The 21,175-nt window shown below is 37.6% G+C and overlaps 1 protein-coding gene across 3 annotated transcripts in view; it reads right to left on the reverse strand.

Moving 5' to 3' along the window:
• DAAM1 (dishevelled associated activator of morphogenesis 1) overlaps window positions 1-21,175 on the reverse strand; it is a 184,233-nt gene that overhangs the window by 40,180 nt on the left and 122,878 nt on the right. For all 3 annotated transcript variants that reach the window (XM_004601784.3, XM_055131678.1, XM_055131679.1), the window contains 9 exons: window positions 19,058-19,129; window positions 13,700-13,794; window positions 7,188-7,521; window positions 5,938-6,048; window positions 5,719-5,822; window positions 4,565-4,631; window positions 4,215-4,332; window positions 3,660-3,798; window positions 3,319-3,377 (listed from right to left, as the gene is read on the reverse strand). In XM_004601784.3, coding sequence (XP_004601841.1) covers window positions 3,319-3,377; window positions 3,660-3,798; window positions 4,215-4,332; window positions 4,565-4,631; window positions 5,719-5,822; window positions 5,938-6,048; window positions 7,188-7,521; window positions 13,700-13,794; window positions 19,058-19,129 — 1,099 coding nt within the window. The remainder of the gene's footprint in view (window positions 1-3,318; window positions 3,378-3,659; window positions 3,799-4,214; window positions 4,333-4,564; window positions 4,632-5,718; window positions 5,823-5,937; window positions 6,049-7,187; window positions 7,522-13,699; window positions 13,795-19,057; window positions 19,130-21,175) is intronic.

Genomic DNA, 21,175 nt, shown 5'->3' on the forward strand with positions numbered 1-21,175 from the left:
AAAACAGGGGACTCTGTGATGCGAAAGCATATTCTTTAGAATGAAAATTCACTGTTCTCTGTGTGTGTGTGTTTGTGTGCACATGTGTGTGAGGTTTCTGATTAGCTAAATTTGTCCCACCAAAGGGCCGGATAGCACAGTGGGTAGGGCGTTCACCTTGCATGTGGCCGACCCAGGTTTGGTTCCTCCGCCCCTCTCGGAGAGCCTGGCAAGCTACCAAGAGTATCTCACCCACACAGCAGAGCCTGGCAATCTACCCGTGGCGTATTCATATGCCAAAAACAGTAACAACAAGTCTCACAATGGAGATGTTACTGGTGCCTGCTCGAGTAAATCGATGAGCAACGGGATGACAGTCCCACCAAAGGGAGGGATTCTTGGTCTCTAAGGTGTTCCTGTTTTGAGGGGGATTTGGACGAACACTGCATAGACTTCATTTTGCAGAAGACTATGGATGTTGCCCCAAGGTAACTTCTAAAGATGGAACAACAGGTTGTGGTGAAGATGCCTTTTGGGTAATGAATTCAGAAACCTGTCAAGGAAATGGTCTTTTAGCCAGAGCAGGAGAGATAAATACAAAAAGGGCCTCTTTTTCACACATCTGAAATGAATACAAGACACTTATTAAGCTAGGTTAGTTGGCTCATGTCTAAGGAGCAGGAAGGCTGAATGGAAGGATCTTGTATTGTGAGGAAATGTTGCTGCCAGATCTAGCATTTGTCCCCAAATGGAGTCATTTACCCTCTATGCCTCCCAGTCGCTAACCAAACTACTTGGGACCTGAATTATTTTAAGCTTCCAGCTGAAAATTATTAAACGTGTGAAAGCAAATGTTATCATCTCAGCATTTAATACCTTAAGGGCAGTGTTACTGGCTGATCATGAGAGTCACCAAAATATGGGGAAAAAAAATATTAGCTCTTAGCTGTAGTTTTACTGACTTCCTCAACTCAGCTAGAATGGAACAAGGCAGCCAATTTAGCATAATGCTTATTTACTTTGCCAATAAGCCTGCTGACTCTAGCACTGACTGGAGAGATGAACGTTGGAAAAGAAAACTAATGAAGTTTAGGCTGCAGGTTTCCATTTCAAATACTTGGCTCCAATGCCTATTCATTTTATATCAATAACCCACTAGAGACATAACCCACTGTGGCCCAGCTATACAGAGTTGGTCTTTATTTTTGAATCTGATAAACATATTTAAATTCTTGCTCTTTCAGTATGACTTTCTCTCTTCTAAGTCTTCCAAAGTTGGTGTTGGCAGAGGAGGGTTCAAGCCTCTAAAATTCTTGGAGTTTACCAACCTTACAGTTCAGATAACCATCAACCCACTCAGACCACTCTAGGGAAAGCCTCCCCAGCCTCAGAAAAACAACCTCACTGCATCCCATTTTCCTTCTCTCTCCATTCCATTCCTCTTTGAGGAACAGAACTGTCAGACTTGACCTTCCTCCTACAAGATGTTGATTAATCTGGCTGTGCTGTGGAACCACCTGCTAGCTTTAACATTCTAGGACTTCCAGATCCTGTTGCAGGGATCTATTCTGTAGGTCAGAGGCAGGACTTCAGATTCAAAACATTCCTTCAAAAAACCCAACCCTCTGTTCCTGCTTTCATGCCAGATTTTAGAGTTCCAGTTTATAGGATTCTCTTAACACAGGATTCTCTTCATTTACCATCCACTCATTGGGTTTTTACTGAGCACCTACTCAGTGTGCTGCACTAACAGGAATGGTTTCCAAATAATCTGCACTTATCAGGTCCATGGAACGTCTTGTCCCTTCAGTGCCTTCTCTCTCTGATTAGTCAATATGTGCCTTCTTTACTTGTCCTTGCTGCCCATATTTCACTACAGAATGATCATACTCTCTTTCTTCAGCCCCCAGATTGGTTTATAAACTTTTACTGCATTAGTATAGTTTAGTAATAAATGATTTTTTAAGTAAGAGCATCATTTAAAGAACCTTTTCGCAAAATAATTTAACATGAAATCTGATGACTATGCAATGAAATAAGTACTTGAAAAGAACTAATTTTATTTTATAACTTTTCTCTTACTCTCAACCCATGGTCTAACTTTAAATCTGTCTACACTCCCTTTGCTATTTCTTTTAGTTGCCTAAATCCTCCAACAGTTTCTATCACTTATTATGCAACCAGTATGCTTTTCTGCTCAATGGCAGAGGACAAATGTGATGAGAGGGAAGGAAATGTGTGGGCATCTCTTAGACCTTCTTTTTCAACACACTAAATATTGTGCTGACTGCTATTATATTTCTCCAGTGCTGACTGAATAATAAGGACAAGGAAAAGGAAGTCAGTTGGCCAGCACAGTGAAAGAAGAGTGGTGGGGAGAAGCAGGATTGCTTTCTCAAAGGGGTTCATTTAGTTTGTCAATATGCTGGAGGAAGGGGGAGTGTTATTCTGTGAGTGAATGACAGAGTGAATGACAAAGTGAAGGGCACAACCAATCCTTTTGCCAATTGATCCTGAGTGTTAGTATCAAAAACATATTCAGATACTCATGGTCAACCTCTTTCATAATGTAACTATCTAAAACTGCTTTATCTGAATGAGCTATCTTCTTAGGACTAGTACAAAATTAAGATTATGTGGAGGATGGGGCTGCTGAAACCAACTGGGAGTGCTTCTCTCTTAAAATTCTGGATATAATGACTCACCTGACTTAGCAATAATGAAATAAGTCTATTTCCAGATTTAAAGACAAAGAGTTAAAGGAAAAAAGGCGTCTGATGCCTATATTGTATAAAAACTAAGTTCTGGGTAATCAGGGCCAGAGAGACAGCATAGAGGTAAGGTGCTTGCCTGGCATGAAGCTGACTTGGGTTTTTACCACATATGGTACTCAGAGGACCCAGGAATAATCTCTAACCAGATCCAGGTGTGATTGATCCAAACACCAACTCCCACCCTCCAAAAAAAATTCTGGATAATCCTAAGCATCCCTTACTATAGTTCCCTTACTATAGTTCTCCTTTACAGAACAGTTATGCAGAGGGAGAAGGGTTGCAATAATAATTAATAAAGTGTGAATTAAGAAAATACTAAGCAGCAGTTGTTAAAAACTTTTCCAAATAGCTGTCACAATTATAGTAGAAGGATAAAGTATTTGGGAATCAGCATGACAATTAAAGTAGGAAAACACTATGCAAGATGCTCTAAATCATAGAATACAATTCTGATACTTTAAAGCCGATGAAAAGAAGCATGTAAATTTCTTATATAGAAAATAAAACTGAGTTTCCTAAAAACCAACAAAATGACCTCTTCTCTTGTCAGAGCTTTATCATTTACCTTTCCTCATTTTTTCTGCTTGTTCTTTCCACTGCTTAACTTCATTTTCATTAACCAACCTGTATAATAAAGGAACACCCATTACAAAAAATATAAAAAGGACAATGCTAAATGCATGATCTTTAGGTACAAAAATAGTCTAATGCACACAAAAATCCTCACTGTGCTTGAAACCCATTTAAACTCAGAAGCAACTAAAATACATCACAAATGCATCAGTAAGAACTCATGTTGGACAGCTCAAACATTTCAGTTTTTCAAACTGCTATTTTGAAAGCAGGGTAAAATTAAAGTGTCACACTGACATTATTTCCTCAGAGGAAGCAAAATTAGAAACTTACATTCGAACAACATTCTTAATATTAAAGTTTTCCAAAGGTGTGGAGTCAGGGTCCTGTCCTTTGTCATTCTGGATGACGATTTGCTGAATAATTCTATCTAGTAGTAGCCAGTACTGAACAGTGTTGCCACTTCTCTTGTCTAAAAAATAAAAGAAAGAGGGGTGTAAAAGTTTCAAGTTGTTTCCAAAACAGAACAAATACTTTTCAATAGTGGTTACCCACAAGAGCCACAGAACCAGAGATATTTACATCTGCACCAAGTGTCCCCGAGTTTCTGGAATTTTGACATACGATGAATATTTATTTGCTTGAGAGGCAATCTGACTGCTTTTAAAGTATGTTTTTAAGTATATCTTTACTGTTTAAGTTAAAGTAATTTAAAATTAATTCTGCAAATTTTACAACCCCCTGAAAGCTGTGTAGAGGCACACTGGGCTGTCACAAAACCAAATTCTGAAATCCCTGGTTTGCACCTAATTTCATTAGCACCAAAGTTGGAGCCTTTTGGGTTGTGTTCAAATATGAAACAACCATGGAAATGACAAAGACACTCACAAGGCATTTGGAGGCAGTGGTGCAGGATGGACATGAAGTGGGGATATGCTTCACTATGAGTCAGCCGCTTCCTGGTCAGCTCAAACATCTGAGTCGCACTTTTTGTGTCTATGTGAACCTATTTCACATGAAAAAGACATCTGAGTCAAATGCCCATTTATCAATTCCTATAATGCAAGAAAAGCAAATTCAAGGCAAGCAAGAGCAAACTTGCCACATAGGCAGCAACACAGAACTCTGATTTTTGCACCTGCCATGACATTGGCACATGGCAACTCTGAGACACATATTGTAATGGGTAAATTCCATGAACTGAAAAGTCGAATTGGAATCATTGTACACATACGTACCAGCTCAAATCTTTTGGCAAATTCTAGTTCATCTTCATTGCGGAGCATTTCAAAAAAATCTAAATGCCTAAAGACAATTACAGAATTTATTAAAATTAGAACAATCTTCAAAAACAGATGTGTAGAAATCAGGACATTTATGCTAAGGCTTTTCTTAAGTTTTCAGAGATTTTTCTCTGAGGAACTAACAAACTGAATGCCTTCAATTAATTATGTTCTAAAGAAAAGACAAAATCACCATAAGAGACCATAAGCCCAAGATGCTTAGCCCATAGTTGGTGACTGATAAATACTTAACAAATTCCTAAACAATCAAATCATGTGTTTTACATCAGTGTCATTCAACCACTGTCTGCCCCAGTCTGCAGGTATAAAAAGGCAAAAACCACAAGTCAGCTGCAGAGAATACCAAGCTCTATGATAACAAACATACTATAGTAAAGGGAACAGAGGAAGACGAAAGATGAGATGAGTAATGTGCGCATAATGGTTGGAATTTTCTTTCTTCAGGGAACAAATAATTTTGTTATCTCGGGAAGTGTTTTAATGCTGAGGAAACCATTTAGCACACAGGCCCTGCCTATGGCCAGAGCATCCTGACATGTTCAGGGACTATCAAGAGCATGCTAGAGTGCAGGAGATGAGGAAGAAGAATGGTAGAAGACTTTGATAGTGGGATCATATTTCTTGAGGGTGAGTCGGACATGCTAGAGAACCAAAATGGTTGCAGACAAGAACAAATGAATAGGAAGGTGAAAATTATAATTCACAGACTGCCTATGCAAGGCTCCAAGTCTCCAAGTTCTACATGTTTTATAGCCAATTTCCTTAATGGTCTGAAAGAGAGTTACCACTGTTATCACCACCACAATTTCTTGTAGGTATTTAAACAATATGGTTCAGAAAAGTTGATGAGAATGCACAGCAAGTATGAGGCAGGACTTGTTACAGACTAATGCTTGAAAGCTCACACTAAATTCTCTACAGACACAATGTGCTGCTGCTGTCCCTGAGAAAGACTTACTCTAAGTGCATTATGAACTGCACTAACACGAATGCAAGGGTTTTTGGTTGAAGAATAGGTCATAGGGCATTCACAGATTGGAACTACACTTGTGGGAAAGACAGAAACTCTGATGAAAAGTATGACTTACCTATCTAATGTTGAATTTTCATGTTCTCTTAATTTATCTATTACTGGTTGAATTCCTAACATCAGAAATTCATAGCGAAGATGAAGTCTGAAGTCCAAACTTTCCTAAAAGCAAAGGGGTGATACAATACATATTTACTATTATTGGATTCGATAGTCCTATTTGGAAAGAATTACTCTTTAATTATGCATTATAAGTTGGAACACAGAAAGTTCTTACCACTCCTGCGCCTTGGCTCAGCACTGCATTGATGAAGGACATGATAGCAGTCTTGAGACTCACTTCATCTCGGTACCGCCCTGTGCTTTTGTCTAAGTCATTGATTAATGTCTGTTAAGAACACAGATATAACAAAGGACTCATCATTACTAATATTATCCTCACTTTATTCATCGTTTTATCCTCAAATTTTTAAAGATCTTATGTCTCATCAGAATTACAATTATCCATGAAAAGTCACTGTTGTCCCTTAAGATAAAAAACCCTACTTCAAAATTTATGCATTGTATACATTTGCCTATACATGAACCAAAGTACAAAAGACCATGCTTTATTAACTGCTGGCTTTTTAAATATGATGACATCATCTCATTGTTTATTTAGCTCATCAAATAAGAATAACAAATTAACATTTTTAGGGAACATTCCACTCTTGGTTTTAAAAGATACACTGTTCTTCTCACAGTTTCTCTAGGCTCAGACAATAAGTGGACTTTTACTTTCCAGGTCTTTGTCTTACTATCAAAGCAGCAAAATCATTTCATACATGTGACTTTTATTTTGGTAGTCAGAGGGCAGGTTTACTCTCAAGGAGGAATGCACTGTGTTGAACATCTAGATGCCATTGCAGGGATTGGGTTGCAGGTCCATGGGAGAGAAGTGCCTATAGCTCAGGCTTCCCCCAACACCTCAGGGTGCTTCTGCTGCAATATCTGATTTTAACATAAATATTTATTCCTATTTTTGATAGAATGGAATCTTTACTTAGTTACTTTCCAACTTTTAACTAATTTAAATTACCAGTCTACAATTCATTATTAGTCTCTGCACAATTAAATTTCTGAATATCTCAGTCACACATCACTTAGCACTGTTCTAAGAGACATTAGGTGATGCTTTGGTTATACCCATGCCATGTATATGTATTCACACAAACCTAGAGAGTCAACCCTATCAACTTTCATCATTTAATAATGAAAAAATGGTCTGAGGACTAAAGGAACAAAAATGTGTGCCCGATTAATGTATAGCAAGTAGGGCCGCATCTAAAGTTCAGTAAATCCTAGACTGGAGGTTGACAGTTACAAAAGTTTACTTTCACTTTCTGGTGCTAAAATCTGTGGAAGTGGGGATGCTTGAAGTTGAAGTATGAGTCATCAATGACAAGGAGACATCTAGAGTTTTGTACCCCTTCGAGGCAAATAGTCTCTGTGGCAGGAGGAGCACCTGGGCAGCTTTGGAGCACCCACCTGAAAGCGGGTTCTTTCGCTGGCATACTTCTGGTAATGCAGCATGGCCTGCAGAACCTTTTTGTGACCCCCGGGAACCAGGCACACGGCGCCCAAGATTTCCAGCACAGCCACCTTTGTTTTAATGTTCTCTGTGCTCAGACTCTGAGCAATTACATTAATACTCTCAGAATGAGCCAGGACATGGGCCCGGCCTTGAGAGTTATTCATTAGCGCCTTTATACAGCCAATGAGCGAGGTATGTATACGAGACTCTGAGGTCTCATAGTCCATGGTCTTCAGAAAGTTGAGAATACAAGTCAGGCCATCCAAGTCGATGAATCTGGTCACAAATCTGCCACAAGGGAAAGGTGAAATGTATTAGACGAAAATGTCTTTGAACATTTTTAACTGACCTTAATGGAAAAGTTTAGGGAAAAAGGAATACTTCTAAAACATTAAAAGGTTTACACTGAACTGAGGAAGACTTTTTTTTAAAATTAGAATTGAATCGAGGGGCTGGAGCGATAGCACAGCGGGTAGGGCATTTGCCTTGCACGCGGCCAACCCGGGTTCGAATCCCAGCATCCCATATGGTCCCCTGAGCACCGCCAGGGGTAATTCCTGAGTGCAGAGCCAGGAGTAACCCCTGTGCATCGCCAGGTGTGACCCAAAAAAAAAAAAAAAAAAGCAAAAAAAAAAAAAAGAATTGAATCCAGGGCTTCATAATGCAAATATAGGTATTCATTTCTAGTCTCTTTAAATGGTTAGGTATATACAGAAGGGTAAAAATATCTTTATGGAAAATTAAAAGAATCCTGGTTATGAACAAAAATGAGGACACGAGTTACCAGAACTAATGGGACACAGCAAAAGCTGTGTTAAGAGGAAAGTTTATAGCTCTACAAGCATTCCTCAGGAAAGAAGAGCAAGCCCACATAGGTAACTTAACCTCACAGCTTAAGAGTTTGGAGAATGACCAACAAAAGGAGCCCAACCCAGGCAGGAGAAAGGGAATAATAAAACCTAGAGCAGAAATTAATGAGATGGAAGCCGAAAAAAACAATCAGAAAGATCAGTGAAATCCAGAGCTGGTTCTTTGAGAAAATAAACAAGATCGATAAACCTCTAGCAAGACTCACAAAGAGAGACAGAAAACCCTAATAAACCGCATCAGAAATGAAAAGGGGGACATCACAACAGAAACTACAGAAATTCAAAGGTCCTCAGAGATTATTTTGAGAACCTTTATACCATGAAACAACAAAACCTCGAGGAAATGGATAAATTCCTGGATTCCTATAGCCTCCCGAGGCTGAACCAAGAAGACCTGGAATACCTGAGCAGACCTAACACCATCAAGGAAATTGAAATGTAATAAAAAGTCTCCCCAAACACAAAAGCCCTATCTCAGATGGATTCACTAATGAATTCTTCCAAATCTTTAAGGAGGACTTACTCCCAATCCTCTTTAAGCTTTACCAGGAAATTGAAAAATCAGAAACACTTCCAAACAGTTTCTATAAAGCAAACATCACCCTGATACAAAAGTTGACAGAGATACCACAAAGAAAGAGAATTACAGGCCGATATCCCTAATGAACACAGATGCAAAGATCCTGAACAAAATCCTAGTAAACAGACTCCAACAACTCATCAGAAAGATCATACACCATGACCAAGTAAGATTCATCCCGGGGATGCAAGGATGGTTGACCATTCCCAAGTCAATCAACATAATCTGTCATATCAATAAAAGAAATTATAAAAACCATATGATCATATCAATAGATGCAGAGAAAGCATTTGACAAGATCCAACATTAATTTATGATGAAAATTCTCAGCAAAATGGACATCGAAAGAACTTTCCTCAATATAGTCAAAGCCATCTACCACAAGCCCACGACATTCCTCAATGGGGAGAAACTAAAAGCCTTTCCTCTAAGATTGGCCACATGACAAAGTTGCCCACTCTTGCCACTCCTATTCAATATAGTACTGGAAGTTCTGGTCATAGCAGTTAGGCAAGAAAAAGATATCAAGGGCATACAGATAGGAAAGGGAGAGGTCAAGCTACCACTGTTTGCAGACAATATCATAGTATACTTAGAAAATCCTAAAGAGTCTACAGAAAAGCTCCTAGAAACAACAGGTTTGTGTAATAAAGTGGCAGGCTGCAAATTCAACACCCAAAAGTCCATGGCTTTCCTATATGCAAATTACAAAAGAGAAGAAAGAGACATTAAAAAAACAATCCTGTTCACAATAGTACCTCAGAAAATCAAGTACCCCGGAATCAGTTTAACTAAAAAGGTGAAGGACCTATAAAAGGAAAATTATAAGACACTACTTCAAGAAATAAAAGAGGACACTAGGAAATGGAGACACATCCCGTGCGCATGGATAGGAAGGATTAACATTATCAAAATATAATACACCCAAAGCACTATACAGATTTAATGCAGTCTCTATCATTTTTCAAATAAATAGACAAAACACTCCTGAAATTCATATGAAATAATAAACTCCCACGAATAGCTAAAGCAATCCTTAGGATAAATAAGATGGGTGGCATCACCTTCCTCAACTTCAAACCTGTACTACAATGCAGCAGTAATTTAAAACAGCATGGTATTGGGCTAGAAACAGACCTGCATACCAATGGAATGGAGTTCAATATTCTGCCACAGACTCTCAAATATATGATTAATCTTTAACAAAGGAGCAAGAAATGTGAAGTGGAACAAGGAAAGCCTCTTCAACAAGTGGTGGTGGGAAAACTGGATAGCTAGCTGCAAAAAAAGTGTCTAAGGCCAGGCACAAAAGTCAGATCAAAGTGGATTAAAGACTTCAATATCAGACATGAATCTGTAAGATACACAGAGGAAAATGTAGGCAGAACCCTCCATGACATTCAAGCTAAAAGCATCTTTAAGGATGAAACACCACTGACCAAGCAAGTGGAAACAAACATAAACAAATGGGACTACATCAAACTAAGAAGCTTCTGAACCTCAAAAGAAACAGTGACCAAAATACAGAGAGAACCCACAGAATGGTAAAGAATATTTACCTAATACCCATCTGATAAGGGATTACTATCCAGGATATACAAGAAATAGTAGATTGTACAAGAAAAAAACCTCCAACCCCATCAAAAAGTGGGGAGAAGAAACAAACAGAAGCTTTCTCAAAATAGAAATACAAATGGCAAAAGGCACATGAAAAAATGCTCCACATTGCTAGCCATCAGGGGAAGATGCAAATAAAAACAACAATGAGATATCATCTCACACCACAGAGACTGGCATACATTCAAAAGAACAAATGCAACCAGTGCTGGTGTGGATGTGGGGAAAGAGGGATGCTCTTTCACTGTTGGTGGGAATACCAACTGGTCTCCCCTTTCTGGAAAACAAAATGGGCATTTCTTCAGAAACAACAAATTGAGCTTCCATATGACCCTGAAATACCACTTCTGAAAATATATCCTGAGGGTGCAAAAAAAGCACAATAGAAATGACATCTGCGCCTATATGTTCATTGCAGCACTGTTCACAATAGCCAGAATCTGGAAACAACCCGAGTGCCCAAGAACAGATGACTGGTTAAAGAAAGTTTGGTACATCTACACAATGGAATACTCTGCAGCTGTTAGGAGAGATGAAGTCATGAAATTTTCTTATAAGTGGATAGTCATGGAGAGTATCATACTAAGTGAAATAGTCAGAAAGAGAGGGGCAGGCATAGAAGAATTGGACTCATCTGTGGAATATAAAATAACATAATATAAAACTGACACCCAAGAAAAACAGTAGACATAAGGGTCAGGAATATTGCCCCATAGTTGGAAGCCTGTCTCATGAGTTGGGGGAGAGGTAGCTGGAATAGAGAAGAAATCACTAAGACAATGATGGTTGGAGGAATTATTTGGGATATGAGAAGTGTGCTGAAAGTAGATAAAGGAACAAACATAATAACCTCTCAGTATTTGTATTGCAAACCGTAATGCCCCAAAGTAGAGAGAGTACGGGGGAAATTGTCTGCCATGGAGGCAGGGAGAGGGTAGGAAAGAGGGGGTATATTGGGGACACTGGTGTTGGAGCATGTGCACTGGTGGAGGAATGGGTGCTTGATCATTTTATGATTGAAACTCAAACATGAAAACTTGTAACTGTATCTCACGGTGATTCAATAAAATGATAATAATAACAAAACAAAAAATATCTCTATAGTCCCACATTAATAAAATCAAAGAGGATCCTTAAATTCCAAAATACTTCTTCATGAAGTTAATGATCATCTATACCCTAAAGTTTTCTATGAAAATCTTATTTAGTAGGATGTGATACATGGAACTCCAATTTAAAAAAGCCAGATTAAAAACAATTTATGGGTCTACATTAATTTGATCATACTCATACAAAGCATTGTTTACTGTAAAGTCTATTAGTGAGAATAATTCACAATGCATATCTACTCTTAGAGCCTCTGAAAAGTCATGAAGTAATATAACTTTAATAATGAGTATGTAATCTGACTTCTTCAGAAATTTTCAAATTTTACTGAGAATAATTCACAATGCACATCTGGTTACAGAGCCTCTGAAAAACTGTGAAATAGCATAACCTTAACGACAAGTAGGTTATATGACTACTCCAGAAATCTCCAAATTTATGACACATTCTCTCTATTTCTGTCTTATTCTCTTCCCCCACCCTTCCTGGTTCTTCTGTTTATCACCCTCTGTCCTTAAACTCTCAACAACAATCTAGTTAAAATAGGCTAAAACATCTGTTGTACAATTCATTCGGATTTTTGATCAGATATTTTTATAAGTAGCATTTTATTATTTTTGTTTTGGGGTCACAGTTGGCTGTGCTTAGGGTTGACTCCTAACTCTGTGCTCAGTGTTCCCTGGAGGTGCTCAGGGGAAAATATGTGATGACAGGGATAGAACCTGGGTCATGCAGGGCAAAGCACCTTACTTGCTGTACAGAGCATTTGATAGTCAAATAAAGAAAAATATTATTTTTCCAGGCATTTTAACCAATTTACAATATGGCCCAGATATATCAAAAGTAAATAAATAAGCTGGCTTCAATCACCTGTTCCATGTATCAGTAAAGCCTTCTAATCAACTCTATAGACTTTGAAGCTCTTAATGGAAAATGAAGCTGCTAGAGGCACACATTGAAAGCTGATTACCAGAGAGGAAATGAATCACTGTCTCCAGAAAGTCTGCCCATCCTCCCTTTAGTTTTATTGATATAACTCTCATGCCATAAAATGCAAACTCTTAAAAATTAGAATTCAGTTACTTCTTAATATATTCAAATAAATGTATGCACAGTCTAATTTTAGAATAATTTAATGACTTCAAATAGCCTACTTCCACCTCTCCCCAATCCTAGGCAACCTACTAATCTTCCTGTTTTAAGGACTGACCTTCTCTGGATACATCGTCTATATAAGATCATATAACATGTGGCTGTCTGTCTCTGGCTTCTCTCACTTTGTATGGACATATTCAAGCTTCATCCATGTCATAGCATGTACCAGTACTCCATCCATTGTAACGGCTAGATAATATCCATTGTATGGACTTATCAAACTTTATAATTTTCATTTATCAGTTGATAGAATTTGGTTTCTACTTTTTTACCTACTGTGAATGATACTAATCTAGATGTTCAAGTGCAAGAGTTTTGAGAACATGCTTTTACTTCCCTTGGCTATTCATTAAATAGAATTATTGGTTCATATGACAATACTATGCTTTAGCATTCTGTGGAAGTTTTCAACTATTTGTCAAATCCTCTATAATTTGAAAAATTGCACTTGTGCCAACAATAAATGAAGCTGTTAAATTTTCCACTTCTTCACCAACATTAGTTGGCCTCCTAAAATTTTTTTTTTCCCTCGTACCAGAGCTATAGCACCATGGGTAGGATGCTTGCCTTGCATTCGGCCAACCCAGCTTTGATCCCTGGCATTCCATACGGTTCCCTAAAGACTGACAGAAGTAATTCCTGAGTGCAGAGTCAGGAATAACCCCTGAGCATCACTGGAGTGGCTTAAAAACCGAAAAACAATTTTTTCTTTCTTTCCCCTCCTAGCTGTCGCTTGAGTATCTTTTACCTGAAGAAAATCAAAGTAATGAGGAGCCAACAAGATAGTACAGGGGCATGGTGCTTGCCTTGCACATGAGTGACCTAGCTTCCATCCCTGGCACCTCATATGGTCCCCTGAGCACCTGAAGGAGTGATCCTTAGCACAGTCTGTGGTGAACTCTGAATACTGCCTTGTGTGGCCCCCAAAACAAAACAACCTAACAAAAAAAATCAATATACTGGTTGAAGTAGATCTCCCAGCATTCAATTGCATGATTTTAACTTAAAACTTCCTTGGTTTTACAGAAAACAGAAGGCAAGGAGGAATGAGAAGGGAAGACAAAAGAACAGAAAATAAAACAATAAAAAAGAAAAAGATGAGAGATAAATAGTACATGCTACTCAGGAAAAAAATTACCTCATTGGTTTTGTCCTTAGTGCTGTTTTCAAACTCTCTATAGTTTTACTTCTCTCCTCTTCTTCTTCCTTTTCTAAAGCTAGGAGAGACTTTCTCTATGCAGAGATAAAATAAATGAAACAAGTTATTTCTTCACATTCTGCTTTACATATGGCACAATCAAGACAAGCCCACCGATTACTTGCCACCATCACTTTAATACAATCAATCAACAAATCTCTGATTTACAACAAGCCAAACTGTGGAGCATCAACATTAAAAATTTCACAGATCTGTTTGTCATTATACAAGTTAGATATTTCAAATTTTAAATAAAGCTTTAAGGAGATGTTTAGAAATCTGTATAGTGATTTGATTGTCTCAGTGTTTGTATAAGCATTCTATAACTATACTCTGATTCAGATGATCCTATTTTTATTTGATAGAAGATTGAACCTGGACTTAAACACAACATTCTGGCAGTTTAAATTACTCTTTATACTCTCAAACAGAGGTGGGGTACAATAGTACCATGCTTTCTTTGCTATTCCTGAGCTAAAAAGTATAATCTCTTACACGTTTTGATAAATCAAATTAGTTTTTAAAAGGAACAATTAAATTGGAAATTATACTAAGATAAACAATGTCTTCAGGGTAAATGGTTAACTTTTATAACTAATTTGGCATCATTTGGATCAAGATATAGAGACAGAGAGGACAGGGAGCTTAGGGGAAGAAAGAGAGAGAAAATAGAGAGGGAGAAAGATACGGAGAGACAACATTTCTCCCATGGAATTCCTACAGTAGTTCTTAGATTTTAATGTGGAAACAAATCACCTAAAGATCTTATTGCAGGTCCTGGCTTGGTGTGGTTGGGGTCAAGTCTAAGTTACTATGTTTCTGACTAGTTCTTGGCAGAGCTGATACTCAGGTCTGTGGGCCTTCCTCTGAGGAATCTGGTTCTAAAGAGGCAGATCTGAGTTGACAATGAAAAGTCATAAATGATGGTAAGGTTTATAGGCTTGTTAAAAGTTTTTTCAGTTCCCTTACCCATGATCACCTAACTCCAATAAAAACATCCCTGGCTCTTAAGGTGTTAGGTGGCTTCACTCTCTGATGAGCTGTTTTTTGCCTCATCCTACTCTGAATAGGTGTCTAAGGCTTGGTGTGTTTCGCTTATTATTAATTCTGATATAATGTGTGGTTGGAAAATAGACTGATATTAAAATCCGAAGGTCTGAATGATCTAGTCTCTCATTTTCTTTTAGAACTTTCTCACAAATCACCAAGGGCTTACTTAAATTTTCTATGTCAACAATATTAGCATTTAAGTTATCAAATGGTAATAAAGCCTAAATTTTACTCTGTGATCAGGAAAAGATCTATGTCTCATTTATGTTCAGTTTTAAACATATGTAATTTATTCATTTGTTTATTTCTGCTAAAGCTCTCCTCTTGCTGGTAAAGCACTTGGACAGCTATCATCAGAAGATGCTCAAGGAAAAAGGCATCTGCAGAAACAGCAAACGAATTGTTGTTTGACTCCATGAGAAACACCCCCTGGAAAATTCAGCATAAATCCAGCCCAGTATAGCTGAAGTAGTAGCTGAACTAGTTTAGACTCTTAAACAATCACTTTGAATCTATAGCTCAGAGTCAAATCCTTTATCATACCAAATTTGTAATTTTTAAAGATCTTTATTAAAGCACCATAATTTACAAAGTTATTCACGGTTGAGTTGTAGACAACATAATTATAATTTTAATCACACAAAACAACTTCAAAAATAAAGAACAGAATTTAAAAAAGAAAATTAAAGAACAACTTCAAAATGAAAAAATCTGTTATTACGGTTTACTAATTGTAAAGAGGCATGCATCTGTTCTAATAATCTTGGAAGGGGTGGGACATCTGAACAAAGAGAGACTGCATATCTACATTTCTAGTAAAGTTGAGAGGTTTATAAAATTTCAAGAAAAGTGAAGGAAACTTTCCTTTCCCAATCTATGAACATTACCTGTTCTTGAGACTGACAACAATGTACTCTTCTGTGTAGGTGATATAATTGGATTTGGATCTAAGATTCTGTTTATTGTGCTGTGGAAACTGAGACTATGCAGATGGACCTGATATTTTAAACGTAGCTTCAAAGCAATGTAATTTCTACAAAGCCTTAAGTTTTTATACTTTATGTTCAGGAAAAAGGCTTAAGTTGAAAGGCCCTGAATTTCAGAGAAAGGTGAGTATGCTAAACACCCAGTGTGCACTGGGAAACACGGAGGATGGGCCCAGAGCAGACACATAAGGAGCTCTGAGCACTTGGAGAGGGGGCCAAGCACAAGGCTCATCCTGGCAGAGAATCTTGGGCCAAAGCTGCTGAGGGATATATGGAACATGCAGGTCTGAGTTGCACATCTAGGCAGAGAAATCGTGCCTGGCTAGAAGTCTGGAATTAAGCCCCTGTCTGAACCATTCCTTTGATACGAAAGCAAAACAGGCCCACTAAACACACAACTTCAGCTCATAACCATCCTCCTTGAGAGTGAATAGAGAAGCTGCCTACAAAGAAAGCCCAGGTTCTCAAACCTGGATTGCTGCACTTTTATTATAGTGTTTTTCACTCTTTAAAAGCTAACATATCACTCAGAGGGTCCTTTAAAGAACAAAGCATTCTTGTTAGAAGGCAAGTCACTGAACTCGATTCACAAACTGCTTCACAGACCAATGAGTACTGTAGTTCTCAACCTGGTTGCTTGTCAGGCTTTCAAGGCATTACAGATGCCTACTTTACTCTAGAAAAGACGTGTTTGTGTCTGTGTGTGTGTGTGTGTGTGTGTGTGTATCTGTGTCTGTGTGTTTATGAGAGAGAGAGGCAGAGAGGAGACAGTGAGGGAAGTAGAGAGTGACAGAGAGAGAGAAGAGAGAGAGAAAGCTTTTTATAAAGATCGAGTTAAATTGGAAGATGCCTTTGATTTTAGGTTGATGGATTTATATTCCAGCTCTATTTCCTAATGAAAGTGACCTTGAGCAAGGTAACTTCTCTGTGCCTCAGACTCTGCATCTATTAATAGCAGTTAGAGCACTAGGTGCTTGTAAGGATTTAAAACAACATGTAAAGTGCCTGTTACATTGCCTGTCACATGATATACACTGAATAGCAGTAGTTGCTATTGATGCTGAAGACAATGGCTAATAACATTGTGGACAAATGCCCCTCAACAATTCTGCAATTAGAGAGCCAAAGAGTTGAGCTGCTAGGTCATAAAAGGGCCTGCAGGAATTGTGTGTGCCTTTCCAGTCCCCAAGGACAAAGTCTCAAAATGTCTGCTATGTGTTGTTGGGAATTTTTCAATATAGTAACTACGTAGATTAGCCAGAACTGTGGGAGGAAGTGGTGGGAACAAATACAGTGAGAAAAAAAAAAGAAAAAGAAAACTCAGCATAGGGTTACTCTTCTCATCAGGTCCCCCACCCCCTCCTTGAAGTATGCAGGAGTTCTAAAGCCTCATAATGCTCTTTTACCTTAAGCCCAGAGAGCTGTTGATTAGACCTTAAAAAAGCACTACAAAGCTTTGTTAGATGTTAAACATGCAAAGAATAGCTAATAAATTGACAATTTAATAATCCTGAGACTCTCCCAGAAAGTATTTTGGGTTATGAAGCAAATAAAATTAAAATGTAGGGCATTCATGAACATAGCAAAGGGTTGTCCAAGAAGTTAGTCTGAGGAAAGAGGAGGCTCTTGAAAAAGTGCCATGTCTCACATCACACACCCTCCAGCACATGAACTGAGCCAGGCTGTGAATTAAATCACTGAAGGACAAATTAATCTGGCTGATCCAAGCTTGAAGAAAGGAACAATAGAAAATTACTAAATATGGATATCCATATTTAGTAATTTTCTATTCATAGAACTGAATTCATTAATTACATGACTTCTCTGGTTCTGTTGGACCACAGATACTAAAATCGGAAAGAGAGAGCCTGCCAGATAACTCTTTCCATCCAAAAAAGTGACAGAAAAAATTCAGAGGGGACTGAACAGACAGGAAATGTAAGTGACTAAATTATTATTATTTAGGTGAATGCAAAAATATTCATGATGATCATCACAATCTGTTCACATATTCATACAAATGCTGACCATTATTCCTCTTTGTCATAGTTAGGTTACTTGTATATAAGGGTTAGTGGTTATTTTCAGTTCTTTTTCTATTATTTTTAGGACTAGAAATCATAATGGCAAAAGCTTAATTACCTCTTCTATAATTTAAATACCCCTGTCTATTTGCCAACTTGTTTTGTTATTCTTTGTGTGACACCTAAGAAACATTTTAAAAAATATTTAAAAAGCTAAAAAAAAATGGAAATCTAAGATTCAAGACTTCTAAAAGTTTAGGAAAAGTGTAAATGATTTACATATTCTATTCAGCTTTTAACTTCTGCTGTAGTAGCTAAACATTAAGTATGTTTGCTTTAAGTGATAAAAAATGAATTCTCCATACAAGGAAATAGGAAAAGAAAGAGGCAGAGGAATATCTTAAAGGAATGAGTATGGATATAAGGGATATAATACACTGAAATTGAGTCCAATTGATTCTTAAAATGATGAGCATGCCTCAAGGCAAGAGCTATTCACTGTGTGTAACTACCCATTTTTATCAACATTAACAGAATTTAAGCCAGTAAGGTTCAAAGATGATGACTTATTTTCTGTCACATTTCTCTAGCTTGGATCAATAGGTAACCTTCAAATTACATAAAACACTGACATCACAAGATATCTAAGTGACCAGAATCCATATTTCAGCAAATGCCTTTTAAGCAAAGACTGAATAAAAAAAAATCCATCTACAAAAGACTTACCAAGGACATCTCAATGTTATACTTTTTCATTACAGCACTTCATTCCACAAGTCATTTATAGTAGTAAAAGAGCACCTTGGTGCTTTATAAAATCAAGAACTCAAGAACCAAGCAAGTCCTCAGTAAGAGAGAGAATGGGAAGAATGCAAGGAAGGTATAGTTTCTCCAAACTATTTTAAAATGATGATAACTTTTAGACTAGTACTGCTATAACTAAGCTCCAAATCACAGAGCAATAACAGTTTGAAGCTGAACAGAAGCCAGATTTAAGATTATGGTTCCTTAGAACATTAAAATCTTTTATTTTAGTCTGTGATTTTTATTTAAAACATACTGGAAAAAAATCACTTTGCCAAGTATCACTGCTGCTCCTTTTATTTTCCAACTTTGAGGACTTTGTAAATTAATGATATTTGGTAGCTAGTGCTCAATTTAATTTATTGTGCAACTCTGTTATCTTTTGTACTTGATTTTCATCTAAAACTGGACGGTAGAACACAGAGTATACATACAGCAGCCATAGAATTGAGCTGATCGATGTAGAATTCAGGCCAACTAGTTGCTCCTTTGTTTTCTTCCTGGTCCTAGAGTAAAAGAAAAAAAAAAACAAATTGATACACACATAACAACCATAAGCATGTCTGACTTCCAAAGTAGACAAAGTCCAAACAAAGCATCAGAAGACACTGAGATAGAAGGTATTTGTATTTAAATGTTGGTTTTATATCATTAGACAGTTTGCTTCACTGGGAGAGTGTCCAGTTCACCCTATCTACAGAGAGTACAGTCTGAGTTGGTATGACAAAGGAGTTCTTTCCTGAAAGGTCTATAGGGCCAGGGGAATTTAGATAGGAACTTAGCTACATAATGATAAGGAGGTGTTTTCCTTCTGGGACACAAAATTATTGGGAAAGGCTGTGTTTGTTGCACCTCTGGGTTCACTACTACACTGAGGACACCATTAGGATGATGTCCACAGGAAGAAAGTTGTTTTTAAAATGACCACAGGATTCATCCAGTTGTTAATCAGACTTGTTCAGTTAAGTTTATTCAGACTCTAGCAGAGAGTGAAAAATTTTAAGAATCTTATTTACTGTGACCAAAAGATATCACTTCTGACAAGGAGATAGAATTAAGCCTGACTGAATGGAAGGTGCCACGTGGGCACACACTAGTCCCTGGTCCTGCAGTCATGCTTTGAGCCATGCCTTTGAGTTCAGGAGCACCAAAACCCAAGGAAGCCAGGACCCTATTGAGCCAAGCTTGTATCTCATGAAGCAGGCTCACAGCTCTTCTATGAATGAAATCTTTATGCCAGCCTGAACTCACACTCCACTAGCTTTCCCCCTTCCAGAAAAAGTGGTAGCTGAAGTTCTCTCTGACGGAAGGAAATATCCAGTCCATGCATTGTGATGTCCATGCAAGCTGGCAAACCTCTGTAAGTCATTCGTATAATCAAACAGCATGAAAAAGGAATTTTCAACTATTCTCCAGTTTCACATTTAGAAAGCATCTCAGTACAGCAAATTTTCCCCTTACTACAGTGGATGGCTCCATTCCTATCCCTTTGAAGATGCTGGTTCAGACACATGACAATGGTGAAATCAACCACTTATTTTTTAATATCTCATTAAAAAAATCCATTTACTTGTATTTGAACTCCAGCCTTGAGATAGTGATTTCAAAATAGGGCTTTTAATTCCAGTCCTGTACTTTACCTCAAAACAATAACCAGTAACCACTTTACTCTAAGTAAACCTTTCTAGGAAGCCTACTTGGGTAACATAAAAGAAACAAGTGTTTTTGTATCCTGATGGTAGATACTTAGAAGTGGAATTTCCAGGTCCTATGGTCGTTGACACTGGTGGTGGGATTGATGCTGGAACACTATGAATACCTGAAACTCAACAATCAATTACTCTGTAAATCACAAAATCTTACTGAAAAGAGATAAAGAAAACACAGTCTCAAACTATTCTTTTAGTAGTACCAAAAAGGGTGCAATGTAAGGAGTGCTCATAGTGCCTTACAAACTGGTAGTAATTGTTACCTGAACTCTCACAACTATATGAATTTCATCTAGAGGCTGAGCAAGCCAGGTGACAGGCAGAGAGATTACAACAGCGACTTTGAAGTTGAACTGGACTACACTTCCGTGGTCTAAAATAATTTAGGACATTTGATGAATTTTAGAATAACCTGTGGCTATTATTTAACATGTAAAAAACTTGGCAGTAAATGCTGAACCCTGATCTCTTAAAATGGCGTATTAACATTAGCAAAACCTCACTGTTCCAAATGTATTCAGCAAGCCAAAACCCACAGTGATATTCAATGGTATTTGAGCCCATAAAATGAATAGAAGGTGCCAGACCTGTTTTATTCCCCCAAACAAGGGCAAATCTCCAAAAACTATAACAAAATCACATCCCATGTCTGGAATCCCAAGAGAGCTTCTCTGTTGTAAGCCTAAGATTCATGGTTACGAACAAAAATCATTTTAGAAACTGCAGATTAGTATATATAAAAAAATATTTATGCCTTGGAAATGCTTTAGTAAGCAAACAAATTAAGAGCAGATACTAAATACTATTATCAAAATAAGGGAATAAAGTCTTATTTTTATTTTA

This window comes from Sorex araneus, chromosome 3 (assembly GCF_027595985.1).
Source record: "Sorex araneus isolate mSorAra2 chromosome 3, mSorAra2.pri, whole genome shotgun sequence".
Taxonomy (NCBI): domain Eukaryota; kingdom Metazoa; phylum Chordata; class Mammalia; order Eulipotyphla; family Soricidae; genus Sorex; species Sorex araneus.